At 33.5% G+C, this 20,510-nt stretch overlaps 1 protein-coding gene across 8 annotated transcripts in view; it reads right to left on the bottom strand.

Annotated features, from left to right (window-relative positions):
- The window catches only part of Dnai7 (dynein axonemal intermediate chain 7), a 78,256-nt gene that overhangs the window by 32,745 nt on the left and 25,001 nt on the right, over positions 1 to 20,510 (bottom strand). For all 8 annotated transcript variants that reach the window (XM_013360171.4, XM_021728804.3, XM_040280886.2 and 5 more), the window contains 3 exons: positions 18,420 to 18,566; positions 15,333 to 15,436; positions 13,328 to 13,697 (listed from right to left, as the gene is read on the bottom strand). In XM_013360171.4, the coding sequence (XP_013215625.2) occupies positions 13,328 to 13,697; positions 15,333 to 15,436; positions 18,420 to 18,566 (621 nt within the window). The remainder of the gene's footprint in view (positions 1 to 13,327; positions 13,698 to 15,332; positions 15,437 to 18,419; positions 18,567 to 20,510) is intronic.

The following is a 20,510-nucleotide window of genomic DNA, read 5'->3' as shown; positions in this document are numbered from 1 at the left end:
TTCTGGAACTCATAAACGAATTCAGCAAAGTAGTAGGATATAATATTAATACCAAAACATCAATTGCATTCCTATACATCAGTGATGAATCAACTAAAAGAGAAGTTAGAAAAATTTTACCATGGGTTCATGAAAGCCTCAAAGAAAATTAAATACTTTTGGAATCAATCTAACAAAAGAGGTAAAAGTCCTCTGCAATGAAAACTATAGAACACTAAAGAAAGAAATTGAAGAAGTACTTAGAAGGTGGAAAGATATCTCATGTTCTTGGTTAGGCAGAATTAATATTATCAAAATGGACATAATACCAAAAATGCTATACAGATTTAATGTAATTCCTATTAAAATTCCAATTATGTTCTTTCATAGAAATAGAAAAAGTAATCATAAAATTTATTTGGAAATCTGAGTCCCAGAATAGCCAAAGCAATCTTTACTGAGAAAAGTAAAGAAGGAGACATCACAAACCAGACCTTAAATTATACTACAGAGTTATAGTAACAAAAATGGCATGGTATTAGCACCAAAACAGATATGGAGACCACTGGTACAGAATAGAAGACACAGAGACAAACCACATTAATATAATTATCTCATACTAGACAAAAGCACAATACATTGGAGAAAACAATAGCCTCTTAAACAAATGGTGCTGGGAAAACTGGAAATCCATATGTAGCAAAATGAAATTAAACCCCTATCTCTTGCCATGCATAAAATTTAACTCAAGTTGGATCAAGAACCTAGGCATTAGACCAGAGACCCTGCACCTACTAGAAGGAAAAGCAGGCCCAATCTCCATCATGTCAGCTTAGGAACTGAATTCCTCAACAAGACTTCTAAAGCACAAGAAACAAAATCAAGAATTAATAAATTGGATAGTATCAAATTAAAAAGCTTCACAGGAGAGAAAACAATCAAGAATATGAAGAGAGATCTTACAGAATGGCAGAAAATCTTTTCTGCCTGCCCTTCAGATAGTGCATTAATGTCCAGGATATATAAAGAACTCAAAAACTTAACACCAAAAAACCCCAAGTAACACAATCAATAAATGGGCAAAGGAACTGAATAGGCACTTCACAGAAGAGATATAGTCAGTCAATAAATATATGAAAAAAATATTCAACATCTCTAGCAATTAGAGAAATGCAAATTAAAACTACACTGAGGCCGAGTGGCACATGCCTGTAATCCCAGCTGCTTGGGAGGATGAGGCAGGAGAATTTCGAGTTCAAAGCCAGCCTCAGCAACTTAGCAAGGAACTTAGCAACTCAGAAAGACCCTGTCTCTAAATAAAATAAAAAAGGGCTGGGGATGTGGCTCAGTGGTTGAGCACCCCTAAGTTCAATTCTCAGTACTAGGCATTAGACCAGAAGACACAGAGACAAACCACATTAATATAATTATCTCATACTAGATAATTACAAACAAACAAAAAACAACTACACTGAGATTTCACCTCACTCTAGTCAGAATGGTAATTATCAAGAATACAAGTAAAAATAAATGTTGGCTGGGATGTGAGGGAAAAGGTACACTTATACATTGCTGGTGTGACTGCAAATAGGTGCAAGCACTTTGGAAAGCACTGTGGTGATTCCTCAGAAAACTTTGAATGAAACCATCATTTGATCCAGTTATCCTCCTCCTCAGTATATATCCCAAAGGATTTAAAATCAGCATACCTATTCTGACATGGCACATCAATATTTACAGCAGCTCAATTCACAATAGCTAACCTATTGAAACAACATAGGCGCCCTATAACAGAAGTGTGGATAAAAAAATATGGTATATATACACAATAGAATATTATAAAGTTATAAAGAACAATAAAATTATGGTATTTGCCAGTAAATAATGAATCTGTACACTAACATGCTAAGTGAAATAAACCAGTCCCAATAAATCAAAGGCCAAATGTTTTCTCTGATGTGAATGCTAACACACAAAAAAGGGTGGACAGAGGAATTACTTTGGGTTAGACAAAGGGAGATGAAGATAAGGGATGGGGAGAAGGGAATAGGAAAGACAGTAGAATGAATCAGATATTACTTTCCTGTGTTTATGTATGAATACATGACCAGTGTAACTCTATATCATGTGCAATGAAAAAAATAGGAAGTTATACTCCATGTATAAGTAATATGTCAAAATACATTCTACTGTCATGTACAAATAAAAAGGATAAGAAATTTTTAAAAGAAATAATCCAATTAAATATGGGCAAATAATCTGAATTTTTGTCTAAATCTGCCAGTACTTATTTCTGTGACCTTGAATAAGTCATTTAAAATGATGAGCCTCAAATCCTGAGCTGTCAACAAGATATTTGGTACTTAACTATGTACCAGACATGTAATATATCTTGTAAACAACTCTTCTAGTTAAGGAAATGGAAGCTTAGGGACATAACTGTTTAAAGGGATGAATAAAATAATGGAAGTAAAAGAATTAAGTGTAGGGTAAAGCACAATATGACTCTAATGTTGCTATAGAAATTGGGTATATGTGTGCTGATACTTGCAAACTGGTTGGTATCCAGAAAGCTCCATTTGACCTCAGATACTATTAGTACTTCTGCAGTACTAGAAGATCTTATGCCAGAAGTCTAACCAGAAACTCAAAGCCAGTTAATTGCAGAGTGAGTCTCCATCCTCAATCACCATACACAAAATCACCCTTCGTAGTTATCTTTTCCCTTACTCTCAGCAGCGTAATGCCCTATGTGTCTTTGTGAATTTTTTTTTTTCAGGGGCAGAGGGTGGTGGGGTAACTGAGGATTGAATCCAGGGTGCTTAACCACTGAGCCACATCCCCAGCCCTTTTTTATATTTTATTTAGAGACAGGATCCTGAGGAGTTGCTAAGTGCCTTGCTAAGTTGCTGAAGCTAGCTTTGAACTGGTGATCCTCCTGCCTCAACCTCCCAAGCTGCTGGGATTATAGGCATGAGCCACTGTGCCTAGCTATGTGTCTTCCTCTTGACCAGTGTTAACAATCTTTTATTTTCTGCAACCCTTTCCATGGTGCCTCTGAAACTTCTCACTTATTCAAAGAATGTTTATAGATCTCTAAATTGCACCATATTACCTAGACATTAGGAATTAAAAAGAAAAAAACTGACAAGAACACTAGGAATTAAAAAGAAAAAAACTGACTTAAAGATTTTCCAGTTTACTGAGGAAACAAATAAAGAAATAGGTATAATATAATTTTGTAGATGCTACAGTGGAAGGTAAGGGATCCACAATTTCCCAATTCTCTGAGAAAAAACAGGTAGGTAATGACAACATGCACTATCTAAAGGTGGTAAAGCTTGAACTAAATATTGAAAGACAATTAGGGCTTCACCAAAAATGGTGAGAGGGAATTCCAAGCATGAGCAAAACAGAGGGTGCCAAGCACCCCATTTAATCCGGTATGAATAGAAGGAGGCATATCAGGAAGGTATAAAAAATAGGAGACCGGAAAGATGCAGGGGTTACTTTATGAAAAAATTTGGATGCCCTCTGAAGATCAGGATTTCTCCTGTGGGTGAAGGAGAGACCACAAAAGGCCTTCAATAGGAAACTAACATGAAGAAACTTTGGAAAGAGTATGCCAATGGTCAGCTGATGAATGGAATGCTCAGTAAGGATTACAAATTCAGGGTGGAGAGATCAGGGCCACTAGAAGGAGCACATATGAGAGATGATGTGTTGGTAAAATCAGCATAACTGCCTGATTGAATATAGATATCAGGTGAGGAAGAGAATAAGGTCAGATCTCAGGTGTTGGCTTAGGTAATTAGTGGAGAATGATAACAGAAGGAGAGACAGATTTAGTGGGGGAAATCATGTCAATAATTTTAGACATGTTGAATTTGGGGTGCCTGTGAGTCATCTAGGCATCCAAGTTGTATTTCTTTCTTATAGGAAGAATTATCATCATTAAAACGCCAAGTATCAGATCAACAAGTAAGTCAGGCTAATTCCTGTCTTCAAAACTTTGAGAATTCTTCAAACTGGCTTCTTGCCTTGAAGAACATTAAGAATTATTCAGACTCTTTCAACAGAATTTTTCCACAGTATGTCAGCATGCAAGAAGAAAATATCAACTTCTATGTTATTACACAATAAAGAGAATAATTCTGAATTCAACCTATGGTGTTACATAGTTTAAAAAAGTTTTTAATTTTTATATTACTCAAGCTCAATTGACTTTTTGATTTTGACTAGCTTTTGAAGTTAGACTTCTTGATGAAGGAAGCAGTGGGCCAATTTATAGATTTGTGTAAGTTCTTGCATCTTGGTAGTCACTCTAGAATGTTTTTCTGTGATTACAGTGTAGGAGCTGCTATAATATAGATGTTGAAGTCTCTCAAAAGTTCATGTGTTTATTTGAAGGCTTGGTCCTCAGAGTAGGGCTATTGGAAGCTGCTGTGGACCTTTAGAAGGAGGATAATTTTAGATGGTTCTTAAGTCCTAGGGGTGTGCCCCCAAAGGGGATTGTGGGGCCCTAACCCCTTTCTCTCTGATTCCTGACCATGAGGACAGCAGTTTGCTTTGTTATGCTCTCCTTGCCATTGTCAACTGGCACCCACATGACAGGCCTAAAAGCAACTGAGTTCACCCTTTGTGAACTGGAACCTTTAAACCAGAGCCAAAATAAACTTTTCTCTTTATAAATTAACTATCTCAGGTAATTTGTTATAGTGACAAAAAGCTGCAGTAACAAGTCTCAAAAAATGATAACTAAAGGCTCAATGTTTCAGTATACTAAAAACTAAAAGAAAGTGAAAGAGGCCTAAGGAGCTCTCTCAAAAATGAAAGTCCCTCTGACCTTCCCTTGACATCCAGCTATCCCAAGTTCAGGGAGAGGCTTTTCTCTGAAGTTCCCGTATCTACCTAACAGCCAGATCTGCCAAACAGGAACATAATTGCCTTCGGTCCTCTTACCAAATTTTCATTAACCAAGGAAGAGTAAAGCTATATCACAGAGGCAAAGGCTGAAAATCAAACACCTTATACAGAGCCAAAAGAACTTTGTTCCAGGCCATTGTCTGCTGCCTTGGTCCCATTCATTCATGTCCCTAAAAATCATTTCCAAACTTCTAAATGCCCTGCCTCCCTCATTTTCCTCTTCCTGTGAAGCAAATGTTTAAGCTTCCAGTATCTTGGACCTTCTTTGAGTTTCAGATTTTATTTGGCTCCTGTGCACATTTAATGTGTATGCTTTTTCTCCTGTTAATCTGTCCACAGTTGATTTCAGCAGACTCAAGTATTGAATCTTCAGAGGGAAAGTTTACAGCTGTGTCATCAGAACACACTCTTGTACAAAACTTGAACTTCAGACCTCATCTGTTGACAATATAATCCTTCACGGTTTTATACATTATAAACTCCTGTGTTTGTTGAAATGAAGCTGAAAAAGTACTCCTTTATTCACACTTTTATCATAATTTATATCTTGTAATGGAAGCTTCTTTCATAATTCTTTTACAAAACTAGTTATTTTCCATGTATTTTTTTTTCTTCTAGATAAACTTTAATAGTGTTTTTTTTAAGACTTGAATTTTTAAGACTTGCCAACTGGAATTTTTATGTGAACTGCACTAAGTTTACAGGTTTATAATAAGTTTATAGTAAATAACATTTTCAAAAAATATGTATGCTTGGAAAGGTTAATAAAATATAAGGCAGAGAAGGTAGTTAAAGTATAACGTTTCAAAGGCACTTTGGGGCTCAATATATATATATAAATTGGCTTATAATATGGAAGAACTTTGTGGAACACCAGAAAAGTGTTTTTCATTGTAAATTTATGAATGTACTCATGTTGTGTCATGTAAATTCTTTTAATATGTGTGCAATCTGAATTTTTATTGATTTTATTATTTTTAAATACATGACAACAATGGAATACATTCTTATTATACATATAGAGCACAATTTTTCATATCCCTGTATATAAAGTACGTTCACGCCAACTTATGCCATTATACATGTACTTTGTAGTTTGTTGTTGTTGTTGTTGTTTGGAGGGTTTTTTTTTTTTGCATTACAATCTGAATTTTTATAAACACAATCTGACTCATAATTGGATGGGTTAGTGAAAACTATAGAGATTCCAAAAACAGGTCTTAGAATCCACTTGGAAATTTGCCATATGGCATTTCAGGTCAATAGAAGGTTTATATGGTTAATGATTTAAGATAGCTGGCTAAGATTCACAATAAAATAAATTTAGATACATTCTTCCTATTTTAAAATAAATTCAAAATAGATAAAAAGATTTAAATATACAAACATAACTAAACCAACCAAACCCACAAAAATCATAAAAGTATCCATAGAGAATACAGGAGACTGCTGACAATAACTATTAAAGAAGTAGTGATGCTGATACTGCACATCCGCAAAATGTCAGCACTGAACACTTTACAGATAGAATGTCTCAAACCTTTTTGTCATTCAAAGATCTACATAAAAACATTAATTGATCTGAAATCTACTTAAAGATAACCATGACTTCAGAATAATTTCTTGACAGAAGTAGAAGATGAATTTTGAAAATATAGCATTATTTGCTTCATTTTGGATAAAAGTAATGATTATCCTGAATCTGCTAAAGTCTCATTCACTCCTGTGGCTTTAATAAAGTACTGTCTAAAGGCCAATGGTTCCCAAATAGCAGCTACTAATGCCTTTCAAGCCACACATAGTGTGCATTGGTTGCTTCTAGAAGTGCAATGAACAACCAGCACAAGAACGTGTCCATGGTACTTGTGTCTGACAATCCTTTGAACTCCAGAGGAAATGTGTACTAGGCATTCCCATTTGTATGCCCCAAAGTTACTATGACCCAAACAAAACTTGTTTCAATGCCATCATCTCCCATTCTTGTCCTTCTCAGTAAATTGTACCACCATCTACCTAGTTGACAAGATGTATTTATTTTACCTCCAAGACATATCCCAAATATATCCATTTTCCCAGGACTCTTATTGTCACCTTTGTCCAAGCCACAGTGACTTGGACTATGTTCTACCAGTACTATTAAACTAGATACTATATTTTTTATTCTGGCTTCTCCCAATTTGTTCTCTACACAGCAGCCAGAATAATCTTTCAAAGCCTTACATCAGATCATGTCCCTCTCCTACTTAGTCTTTTAATGGCTTCCTGTTGCATTTACAATAAAACCCCAACTTCTCATGCAGGCCTGCAAGGCCCTGCTTTATCTGGCCCTGCCTCACTCTCTGACTTCATCACACTATGTTTTTTCTTCCTGGTCCTCACTTCTGCCTTACAACCTTTGCAATAATTATAATTGTGTCCTAAGACCATTTTCACCTCAGTCATTAACTAATTTTTCTTGTGATTTGGATCTTAGCTTAAAAATTACCTCAGTGGGCAAGCCTTTCTAAAGACCCAATCTAATATCAACACCATTTTAATCCTATTCATGGCATTTATTATCATCTGGTATTGTCCATTTTTTCTTATTTATTGTTGGGTTCTCCTGAATCATATATAAATTTTAAGAGCAGGAACCTTACTTGTCCTTTCCCTGCTGTCTCCTAAGGGCCAGGAACATAGAGACAGGCACTCAACAAATATTTGTTGAGTAAAGAAAAAAGAACAAGGTCCAAGTTATGATCATGGAAATGTACTTGCAAAGTCAATTTGTGGAAAGTTGAAGGTTGCTGAATGTTAAGGAACTTTGATATTAGGTTTTTTTTACATGGGCTATGTTCATGGATTTTAATTTATCCATGATGATGCCAAGAAATTCCCAAATCCATAAAGCTATTTCATATATCCATACTTTTCACATACTGACCAGAATATCTTCCTTCCTTTCTTATCTAAATTCCTCCAGTAAAAAAAATAAAATAAATTCCTCCAAAATGCATCCCTTAAAAAAGTTCAAAGACCTATTTCTATCAAGTACAACTCTTAAATCATTATTTCTGAGGGAAATTATTATTTCTAAAATTTTCATAAATATGTACTCTTAATTTAGGCCTTTCTAAATTTTTTAAATGATCTATTAATTAGGAGGACAATACCTACTATACTTTTAGTAGTACCCATTTTAAGTTAACTAAGATATGGTATTAAGAGCCCTCTAGTGGTCAAGTTCTTAATAGGCTCCTCAAAAAGAAACAATGACTACAATCCGTAAAGGATTTAATTTTTTAAGCTAACCAAGTATTAAATATTGATTATTTTGATTACCTCACATATAAATAATAATTCAGGTCTCTGAAGTCACAAGTTCTTGTATTATTAAACCATATTTGCATTATAATCAGTTTTCAAAGACAAAGATTTGAGACATATTTATTAAAATATGCCAATCTAAAATTATGGAGGTCAACAAAAAATGTAAAAATAGAGAATCTTCTTCCTCTAAAAATCAAACATAGAACTGGGTGCTGTAATCCCAGCAAATCAAGAGGCTGAGATAGGAGGGTTGCAAATTCTAGGCCAGCTTAGACAACCTAGCCAAGCCCTGTCTCAAAAAGTAAAATGGTCTGGGGATGTAGCTCAGTGGTAGAGTGCCTCTGGGTTCAGGTTCCAATGCAGAAGAACAAAACAAACATAAAATAAAGAAAACAAAGAAAAACAAAAAAGTAAATATGTCTATTCATTTTATGGGTAATCTTTAATTTACACAGAATGCATTTTACCACCCAGAAATATAGTGTTATGGATGACATTTAGGGTTATGAGCATTCCCATGTGCCTATCATTTTAAAGAAATACAAACTCAAACATCATACCTAAATATGACTGCAAACTCAAGAGCCCCAAATGTGAGGAGCAACCAGGGGCTGCCACTATGGTGGGAAGAGTCTTCCCATCACCACGTTCTATGTTGGGTAGCTGCAAGAAGAAGGTCCCTAGTGACAAGCTTATAGAATATTGAAAGGTAGCAGAAATGATCTCCAGCACACCCAGCTCCAATGGAAAGGTCTTAAGTTTCCCTAAAACACAGAATAATTGGATGTGAGCATAAGGAGCTAAATCTTTATGACATGGAGGCTGGCCTTACTGTAAGTTGCTTACAAGAAACCGGGATCTGCTTTTCATCACTTAACCATCCATTCACTTTTTCCTCCCTTCATTCAATAAATAGTCACAGAACCCTTACCCTTTAACAGGCCCTGTGTTATGTAAATATGAAGTTGATCAATAAATTCTTATCTTCAAGGTCATCCTTTAGTGTTTAAGAATTCTAATACCATTATAACAGAATGATCAGAGAACAGGGGAAGGATATCTCATTTAAACTGAGGAAAGTTGCAGAGGTGAATTTTAAGCAAGGCTTGAAAGATCAGAGGAAGTTAGGTAAAGTGGATGGATGAGGGTGATAGGAGGAAGGAATTTCACAATGATGGGAGCAAAAGCACAAGTGCAGCTGCACAGGCAAATTGTGAACTTTCCCCCTTTAAAAGCAAAACAGGAAGTATAGTGTTTCATTTCCTGTGAGGAAAGTGCCTGCTCAGTCCTTACTTACTCAAAACAAAAAATACGGAAGTGTATACAGAGGAAAAATCACTGATAACATCCTCTTACCTTACTCAGGCCTCTCCTCACCCTCAAAACAGTTTGATAAAAAGGTTTCAGGTTCTTTTCTGCACAGTTACAAATAGTATTCTCCCTCCTCACAAAAACTAATTCATATTTCAATTAGAGCCCATTACTTAAAAAATATCTTAACAATACATGCTACGCATTTCTCCATATAAAATCATGTAAGACCTATTGTCATTTTAAACAGTTATTTGTATTTGGATATTTTATAATCATTTTCTTCCACAGACTTTTGCTACTATAAAAAATAAGTCAATGAATATCTTGACATGTTTATTTATTTGTACCATTATTTCCTAATAATGAACTATTAAAAGTTAAATCTCTAATCATAGGCACATTTACATACTGCCAAAATAAGGACTGAACAAATTCACACTGCTAACAACTATACATGAAAACATCTGTGTCTCTCATACTCATTTTGATAAAAAATTATATATAGAGAAAGATAGATAGATAGATAGGGTTCTATTTTTATTCCTTATTTGAATGTTTTCATATTTTTATTAACTAGCTATTCTCCCCTACCCACTGTCTGCTCACATCTTTTAATTTTATGTTGGAAAATTTTCTTCTGATTTGTACAAATTCTTTATATTAACATATTAACCATTTGTCATATATTTTGAAATATTTTGCTTAGTCTATAGTCTTCCAATTGGTTTACAGTAAGGTTTATTTGGCTACAAAATGTTGAAATCTAATTAATCTTTCATTCATGGTTTTGAATGATGCACTGATTTAAAAAAACCTTCATAGTAAAAATTTTAAAAATTTACTACATTCCCTTCAAATACTTTTATTATGTTCTTGAGTTTTAATTTTTTATTAAACTTTTAATCTGATTTTAAACTTTATAAAGAATCAATATTTATTTCATTTTAAATCTAAGCCAGTTGCAAGTGCCAATTATTACATCAAACTCATCCTTTCTATTCTCAAATTATGGAACTTCATTCGTTATAGATATTGAACCTCCTGCTTTTATCCACCAGTTTTTCATCTCCCACCTCTCTGATTCCATATAATTATCTTGTCCTCCTCTTTTGAACTGCTGTCTTTATAAATGTAGTGATTTTTGCTCTGCATCTACTCAGAACTACAAAAGGTAGTTCTCATTGCTCAACATCGGTGGCAGATTTAGGTCCAGCTAATGAATGTTGAAGTCTGCCCTCTCTCCTTGCATAATGTGTAGCTTGGAGGTGGAGGACTGCTTTTTCTGGCTATCACCTCCACCTCCTCCTCAGGAGATGGCTCTATCCTCCTGCCTTGGAATAATGTACTTTACCACTACTACTGGATTTTCCCATTTCAATGGAAAACTCAGCCTCCAGTCTTATTTATATTAGCTTTTTCAGAATGCTACAGGAGTTTTGGAAGAACAGAGCACATACATATAAGTATAAACTTACACACATACCTGTCTGGGGGCATTGAAAGGATATGCCCTACAAATGGTGTTATTCTCATCTGATATTCCATCACTATGATTTTTTAAAAATCAATCCTCTGATGACATCAAGTCCCTCTGTTCACAGTTTTTGACCAAGCTTTCCAAGCTCTGGAAAGCTATCATATCACATGTTTATCATAAAATAAGCAATTTCTGCTATACCATTAATTGCATGATGTAAAGTTTCCTGGACTATTTGAGTATTCTGTAAAATGTGCATTTAACTATCCAGCATAATGCTTTTCCTTGATGCACTCTTGCAGCACTTTCAATATTAGCATTTGGGTACCTTTGTCATCATTATAAGCTGAAATTGTTCAATGTAACATTAAGTGATAACAAAATCAGGGCATAGATGAATACATTGGTAAGGGCCATTCAAAACTGGTGGTTTTGAATTCACTGAGAGTGAATCATATGTTTGATTCCAATTATTGTTTCACAATTTTTAAATTAATATAATTCTTATATAAAATGCTTATAAATTTTATAAAACATTAATTATGACAACAAAACTTGGTTCAGTAGGGGAGAATTGTCTAATGTTTTGACAGATCAAGAATAAATATTTCTAGGGCTGAGGTTGTAGCTTAGTGGTAGAGCGCTTGTGTGAGGCATGTGTGAGGCAATGGGTTTGATCCTCAGCACCACATAAAAATAAATAAATAAAACTAAAGCTGTTGTGTCCACCTACAATTAAAAAAATTAAAAATTAAAAAAGAAGAAATATTTCTAGATATTCTCATGCTCATAACAATTTTATTGTATTCTTCATTTTCATGAATTTAAAATCACAAATCTTGCCACATTTTAACTTAGTAGGGTTTCATTTTGGCTCCTTACTGCACATTGAAATAATTTTAGGTCTAGTTCTATTTATCCATTCTACCCATATCCCTTTAGTCATCAATTTGTAATGTCCACTCATGCTTTATTAGTTCAAGTGAGTCACATATCATGCCTAACTTCAAGGGGGAGCAGAGGTTATATTATTTCATATGTCTAGGAAAGTGAAGAGAACTAAAAATAATGTTAAGCTCTATTAAAGTTATGCTACCTGAAATTTAAAATAAAGATTTTTTAAAAATAATCTTATTACTCAAAGAACATCTTTAAAAAGCAGCAAATTTTTTAAAAAAAATATTTTTTAGTTGTTGATGGACCTTTATTTTATTCATTTATTTATATGTGGTGCTGAGAATCAAACCCAGTGCCTCACACATGTGAGGCAGGCAATCTATCACTGGGCCACAAACCAAGCCTCCTAGCAAATGTTTAAAGAAAATAAACCACTCATTTCCTACCTCTCTATCAGCTGAGAACAGATTTCTGGGTTCTTCTCCCTTTAAGCCTTAAATTTTATTTAGTTATATTCATACTGAAAATACTATTCTTTGTATTTAGCATTATGTCATATCCATTTCCTATACTGCTTTAGAGTTTTTATAATTTTTGATGCTAGTATATTTCAAATGGTATTTTTCAATATGTATGTTCTTAGAATATTAAAATTTTCATTTCAGATTTTCAATCTAATCCTCAATTCTTTCCAATGTTTAAAGAAAATAAATTAATAAAGCAATGTATTTTATGTCTTTAAGCATTTGTAGGAAAACCTGACATTTTTGTTTCCTCTTAAAATACAAATGTGCTATGGGTAAACAAATAAGCTTCTTAGCTTTGAAAAAGTATTAATTTTCAAAAGACAACTTTTTTCACATATTAATTAAGTAAATGGCTTGAAAATCTTGACAATAGAAGCCAAACTAAGAAACTCACAGGTCCAATGTTTTCTCTCATATGCAGAAGCTAGAGTAAAATAAAGGAAAGGGGAAAGAAAGAATAAGATAATATAAAGATAAAGGAAAGATAAGTAATGTAGAAGAAAGAGATGGAAGGGCAGAGTAGAGGGATGGGAACTGGGAGACAATGCAAAATAAATTCTTTAAAAAATCATGTTATGTGCATATATAAAATTACCACAAGGAATTTCACTATTTTGTATAAGTAAAAAGAACCAATCAAATATAAATAAGAAAGTCTAGTAGAGTAGAAGAAGGAGAACAGAGGAGGGGAGGGAGGACAGGAGGGAAAGGGTCCCTATTCAACTATGAATAGGGACTCTTAACAGAAGGCAAGAAAACATGCATTACAAATTGAGGCACTGGCAAGAAAGTGACTTTAAAGATAATTTCTAGTTGTTTAGGAAAAATCTTGCAACAAAGGGGAATTAACAACATTTATTTGAACAAAGAAAAGAATATGAATTTAGATGTGTCCTACCCTTTGTGCTTCAGTAACATCTTGATCTTCAACTTTTATTTCATCCTCGGAATTTATGAGAGAGCCACTTTCTTGTGGTATACACTCCTCCTGGTCCTCTTGGCTGACTGGTTCTTCTATAGTCTTGACTTCTATAGTTGTGACTTCTGTAGTCGTGACTTCTGTAGTCTTGACTTCTGTAGTCTTGGTTCCTTCATCTGTGACAGTCTCAGTCATTAGAAAATTGTTTTCTTGTTCTGTTCGAACAAGCTTCAGTGGAGAAACATGATCATAGTGAGTATGTAGGAGTCGGAGAGCAATGTCACTTGTTGCCAATATCTTTGGAATTTCAAATCCAATTTGTGTTCCATCGAATTTGATACTTTTGTACCTGTCAAAACAAAAAGCATGAGATCCTAGGAAATTTTAGGTGTATTTCAAATTTATACCTAAGCAGTACTTCTTTCCATTTCCATTTTGCTCCTGTTTTGCATCTCATTTAGACCTGTTTTGTTGGCAGCATTTGGACCCAGTTGCTGATGCTATTTTTCTCAAACACCCTCTTGGGATCCATAACCCCATACCTGACTCCTTCATTTCTAGCAGCACCTTTAGTTTCCTGTGTGTTTCCTTTCTAATCACCCTTAAAATGTTGACATTACTCCATGCTCCGTCGTCCTAGGTTCTCTTCTCTTCTTCCTCTATATACACTCTGGATAGTGTCATTTCTGTGGCCTCAATTTCTGTTTATATTATAAGGAGTATCTAGCATGAGTTTTACTTTTCCTGGCATAGGCATCCCTAAATGGACTTTAATAGGTCAAAAACTGCTCTTCTATGTGTGTGAATGTATATAATTATTTGATGTTAAGAAAAACTTATGACATCCAAAAAAATTAAGAACCACAGGTTCATTATTGATGACTTCTCCAAACATACTCCACCTTAGATTTCTCTGTTTCTTTTTCAGAAAACAAAATGCTTTCAGCCAGTTTCACTTTGATTTCTCATAGTACTTTAGATTTAAAAAGTCCAGCACCAAATTTGTCCGGTTTATATTATCACCTCACCATCATCAAAATAAAACCAAACTTGTTTTCCCTCCATTATTCCTTATTATACTAAAAGATGCCAACTTAATTCTCTTTTTAAACTTGGGTAGTGAATACAGAATTATTTATTTTATTTTTATTCCTACAAAACTATACAGATTAATTTCCTTCACTCTTCTACTATCTGACATATTTTCCCAAAACAGGTTACATATTGTCTGTGATTAGTTTTAAACCACAGTATTTTGTAGTGAGTGGAATTTAGGGAATATTTTGTTCCTTTCTTTTACTAAATAGCAAAAATAAAGTTTATATTCATATGATTAGTCTTTTTAGCTAGAACCAGAATCCAAGGCTTCTAACTTTTATTCTGGTATTCTGAAATTCACAGCCATACTAATTCAATTAAATCAAAATGTTTAATACCAAACAGCAATCAGAAATTTGTTATTATCAACATCATTCCTCAGAAAGATGTCTCTTTGTTGAAAGTAGTTGGGAAAACATTAAAAAATATCTAGGAAATAATCAGTGTGAAAATATATTACATTTAACATTTCAAAAAGATAAGTATATGTTTTTTAAAAGGGTCAGATTGCTGTGTAGAAAGTATCCACCACATGTACTTTTTTTGGATGCCAAGGCTTAGGTAGAAGAAGAAGAGGGAAAACCCAACATTTATTGATAGTTTATTTACACTAAATACTATGCTATAACTTTTACATGCATTGGTACTTAATCTTCAAACAAATCAAGTAATAGAGGCGTTATTTTACTGATGATGAACTGAAACTCAACAGGCTAAGTAACTTTCCTAGGGTAAAAGGCAGGTTACTTAGCCATTTACAACTCCAGTTGACTGACTTCCTAATATGGGTTTTTCCACATATACCATGCTATTATGCAACAGGCCTGCCAGTGATGATGTGACTCTAATGTCACATGTATAGAGAAAATATTCCCCTTCCGGGTACCTTGGATTCTTCTTCAGGTTTGCCCACACATACAGAGTAACATTTTCATCTTGAATTACTTTTTCCATATTCCCACTGTCCAAATCTGCTAAAGTACTAGCTTGCTGTAAAAGAAAAAATAAAGACTAGATGGAGGAGAAGAAATAAAACATTATATAGGTCCAGAGTCCTACTAAATTATACAACTTAAACAAGTTGTTTCATTCCTTATGTATTAGATTCCTTTCATTAATTAACTAAAAGAATAACTTTAGTACAAAGAAATTTTGATCAAAATGACAAAGGACTGCTAAGAACTTTCTCCTAAGGATGCAAACATTTATATAATTAAATATACCTTTCCTTTTTCTACTCAGTTTCTCTTAAGGTATCTAATGATTAAAGTGGTTCCTAAAGGACTGGAGTTGTAGCTCAGTGAGAGAGGCTCTGAGTTTGATCCAAAACAAAATCCAAAACACAGTGATCCTTTATTCCCAGGTAGAATCTAGGATGATTACTGTGTTATCTTTTTAATTTTAACATCAGAATCTTGACTTTTCAACTTTATGCATGCTTCTTTCTCTGTAACTTATTAAATAGTAAATTGAAGTCAGCCTATCACAGACACAAAGTCTAGAAAGCACAATATCCAGTTCATGAAATCCAAATGAATCATGTGTTTTGCTACTCCAGTGATTATCATCTACCATTAAACACTTAAGGATGATCTCAAGAATTTTACAGACTAATAGTTTGATGTCTGTTGCTCAAGAAATAAGCTCTCAGAAAGGGGTTAAATAAATCAATTAGTATTTGATGGCTATAGTACAAAAAGTTTTGCAAACTGTACTTGTTGCTGATTTATTTTTAAAAGTGATTATTCTTCCACACTTGTTTTCTGTAACACTAACTTTTTGGAGTATCTAGAATAGATTCTTAGAACTGTTCTAAACAGTAGATTTACATGATTATTTCCTCATGGTATTATTTATCTTGGTCCTCTATCCCATTTACTTTTCTCTGCATTGGAAAGACTAGGGGTTAAATTAAATTTAGATCAAATATTTTCAGCAAAAAAGGCATCATATCTCAATATTGTGGTACATCCACAACACTAGGATCTTAGAATAAGACATATTCTATGCTTCTATAAACATATCAAAATATTCTAAAAACAGCAAATTTTTAAAAGGCATCATAAATAAAGTTATATCATGTTTTTCATATTGCATCTGGAGGCATCTGATGTCTAATTATTAATGATAAAAACTTGGGCACTTGGTTAATATCACTTCTCACTGCAAGGTACATTTTCTGTTTTTTTTTTTGTTGTTGTTGTTGTTGTTGCTGTGGTTGTTGTTGTTGTTTTTCTAATTGCTTAGTAATCTGAGGTCGAATACTTTGGAACTAAGAGAATAATGTATTCCTTAACAGCTTTTCATATCATCATTTAGGTAGCTCTTAAGGATCCTTATCTGAATCAATTATAATATTGGAGATTGGAAAATAGTCATTTTCTAACTTATCTTTCCATCTTTACTTGGATGGTCTTCTTCTACAAACAATTGTTTTTCCCCCATCCCATTTCCCCTTTTTGAAGGATCACCATAGATTCTTAGATTTTTATTTATTTAATGTGTTCTAATTAATTATAGTTATTATTCTTTCTGCTATTCAAATTATTCCATTTTTAGCCAATAAGACTCCTTTTAAGCTGATCCCTGTCCCTTTGATATGACCCCCTTAATCTTTTAAGTGTTTGCTTGCTATCTAACACAATAAGGTAAGATAGCCTCATCTTTTACTTTTCCTTTTCCAGATCTGGAATTAGCTATTTACTATAATTAGTCTTGGTTCTTTTTTTTAAGTGCATGTGCTAGCGATTAAATCCAGGGCCTCCTGCATCCTAGGCAAATGTTCTGCCACTGAGCTACACCTCCAGTTCTCTTAGTTTTTACTTTTTTTGTGTGTGTTGTTGTTGATAGACCTTTATTTTATTTATTTTTATGTGGTGCTGTGAATTGAATCCAGTGCCTCACACATGCCAGCCAAATGCACTACTATAAGCCACAGTCCTAGCCCCTTAGTTACTTTTTATGCAATAACATTTTCTTCATATTGATATCTCTATTTCAAATTTGATATTATGTAAAAGATTATAAAAAATACTGTACCTCTTTTAAGATAAAAATCTCGATTACTAGTAATTAGAATACATATTTACTTACCTCTTTTGTCCAACTACACATGTAACAGGTGCAAAATTATAATAGGAATAATAATGCTAACAATAAGCTTAGTAAAAGATATTTAGTGGAAGGTTTCTTTGCAGTATTTTTTTTAATTACAAAATATTCTACCAAACTGATACAAAGGAAAAATAATAAAAGAGAGAAGGCTACAAAATGGCCTAAACCAATGTCTTCCTGTAGATTATTCTCATTTTAAAAAACAAGCTAAAACAAATAGTTATAAAAGCCATTCATGGGAAATTACAGGATGTTGAATATGAGAATTATGAAATTATTACTTTTTGTTAGGTATAATAATTTATGGTTATAGTGTTATTTGGGGATAAAATGTAATAACAACAACTTTCAAATGGTAAAGAAAATATAAAGATAAAGAATACTATCAGACATTTAAATATTATTGATTTTAATACATATCAATTATAGCTCAGTAAAGATAAAAAATGAATTAGATCTACATAGCGAGTATTTGGGGATTCATGGTACTATTCTTCAAATTTCACATTCAAATATAGTGCTTTTAAAATAAAAAGTTAGAGAAAAATAGAATATCAATACTTGTAATCTTGTGCCAATTGATTTACTCAAAGTGAATTTCTAATACTGTTTTGTAAACTTATTTTCATAGTGAACTTAGTAAACCTTGGCATGTATCAGAAAATTGACTTCAGTTATATTGATGATATTTCTTTAAAAATGTTAACAGTTACTAAATCTGCATTAAGTATGTGTGCTTTAAGTTATCCTAATTTTTCCATACCCTTTTAATATTTTAAGAAAACTGAATTATTTTATTGTATAGTACAAAATTTTAATGTTTTTAAAAGTTAGTATTATTTGGAAAGTTCACACATACTCTGAGAAGTATTTCTGTGGCTTTGTTAAACTTAAGATGAAGGAGCTCCTGAAGTTGTAGAATTGATCCTTGGTATTGTATTACATTTTGTTCTTGCAAATCAAATGGTGGAGTTTCCATTAAAATCAATTTCAACTTTTCAATTAGCTGTAATATAAAGAATATTTACATTAATCCACTGACAAATAGTCAAATTAAAAGTAAAATGGGGATGTTATATTACTTTTGGATTAAGAAACTTTTTATTCTCAGTGAAACATGTAAAAATCCTTTCTGTATTCATTCTGTAATTTAAGATCATAAAAATATTTCCTCCTAAACTCCCTTTTAAATATTCTTCACTAAGTATAATAGAGCTTTCATTAGCAAAATTACAAATAATGACAAATTTTGACTTCTTTAAGACTCTGAAACAATAGGAGTATGTTAGTGTAGTTTGTACTGCTAAAGCAGAATACCTGAGGCTGGGTACTTTTTAAAAGAGAAGTCGTTTATTTAGCTCACATAGGTTCAGGAACATGGCACCAGCATCTGCTCCATTTTAATAATGGCCTCACAATGGTGGAAATATGTATAAGAATGGCACATTCAAAGAAGGGAGTCAGAGGTGGTGCCATGATCACTTATAACAAACCATTCTCAAGAGGACTAATCGAGTCCCATAAGTCCAGACCAACTTCTTCAAGAACACATTAATCCTTTTAAGATGATGGAGCTCTCATGACCTAATTACCTTGTACTATAACTCACCTCTTAAAAAGCTTACCACCTTCAACAAATGGTGCTAGGGAAACTGGAAATCCAAATGTAGTAGAATAAAATTTAACCCCTATCTGCACAAAAGTCAACTCAAAATGAATCAAAGACCTAGGTATTAGACCAACAACCTAGAAACTTACTAGAAGGTAGGCCCAACACTTCAACATGTCAGCTTGAGAACTGACTTCCTCAACAAGATTCCTAAAGTGCAAAAGGTAAAATCAAAAACCAGTAAATGGGATGGTGTCAAACCAAAAAGTTTCACAGCAAAGTAAACAATCAAGACCATGAGAGAGCCTACCGAATGGGAGAAAATCTTTGTCACCTGCACCTCAGATAAGATGTTAATTTCCAGGATATTAAAAAAAAATAACCCAATCAATAAATGGGCAAAGAAACTAAACAGACATTTCTCAAAAGAAAAAATAGTAACAAATATGTGAAAAAATATACAACATCTTCTGTAGCACTTAGAGCTATGCAAACTAAAACTGCACTGAGACTTCACCTTACTCTAGTCAGAATGGCAATTTTCAAGAATTAACAATGTTGGCAAGGATGTGAGGAAAAAGGGTAAACTCTTACATTGCTGATGAGCCTGAAAATTGGTGCAACTACTCTGGAAAGCAGTATGAAAGAATGGAATGGAATCACCATTTGACACAGTTATATCACTCTTCAGCATATACCCAAAGGACTTAAACTCAGCATAGTATAGTGATGTGGCCACATCAATGTTTAAAGCAGCTCAATTCACAATAGCTAAACTATGGAACCAACCTGGGTGCCCTTCAACAGATGAATAGATTAAAAATTGTTTTGATACATATACACATGGAATATTACTCAGTCATAAATAAGAATGATTTTATGATATTTGCTAATAAATAGATGGATCTAGAGACTATCATACTAAGTGAAATAAACCAATCCCCAAAAACCAAAGGCTGAATGTTCTCCTGATATGTGGATGCTAACTCACAACAAGGTAGGGAGGGGAAGAATAGAAGTTAAATGGATTAGACAGAGGAGAAAGAAGGGAAGGGAAGGGGGAATAGGAATAGGAAAGACAGTGAAATGAATCTGACATAATTCACCACCTCCAGATAATTGCCAAGATCCAGATTCATGAACTGGCATCATGTCTGTTATAATTAGAATAAGATATATTCCATGTTTGTATAAGTATATCAAAAAAGAGTCTACTGGGCTGGGGATGTGGCTCAAGCGGTAGCGCGCTTGCCTGGCATGTGTGTGGCCCAGGTTCGATCCTCAGCACCACATACCAACAAAGATGTTGTGTCCACCAATAACTAAAAACTAAATATTAAA

The sequence above is a fragment of the Ictidomys tridecemlineatus genome, chromosome 6 (genome assembly GCF_052094955.1).
Source record: "Ictidomys tridecemlineatus isolate mIctTri1 chromosome 6, mIctTri1.hap1, whole genome shotgun sequence".
NCBI lineage: Eukaryota > Metazoa > Chordata > Mammalia > Rodentia > Sciuridae > Ictidomys > Ictidomys tridecemlineatus.
The sequence above is the reverse complement of the archived record's forward strand: the minus strand, read 5'-3'. Positions and strand labels throughout refer to the sequence as shown.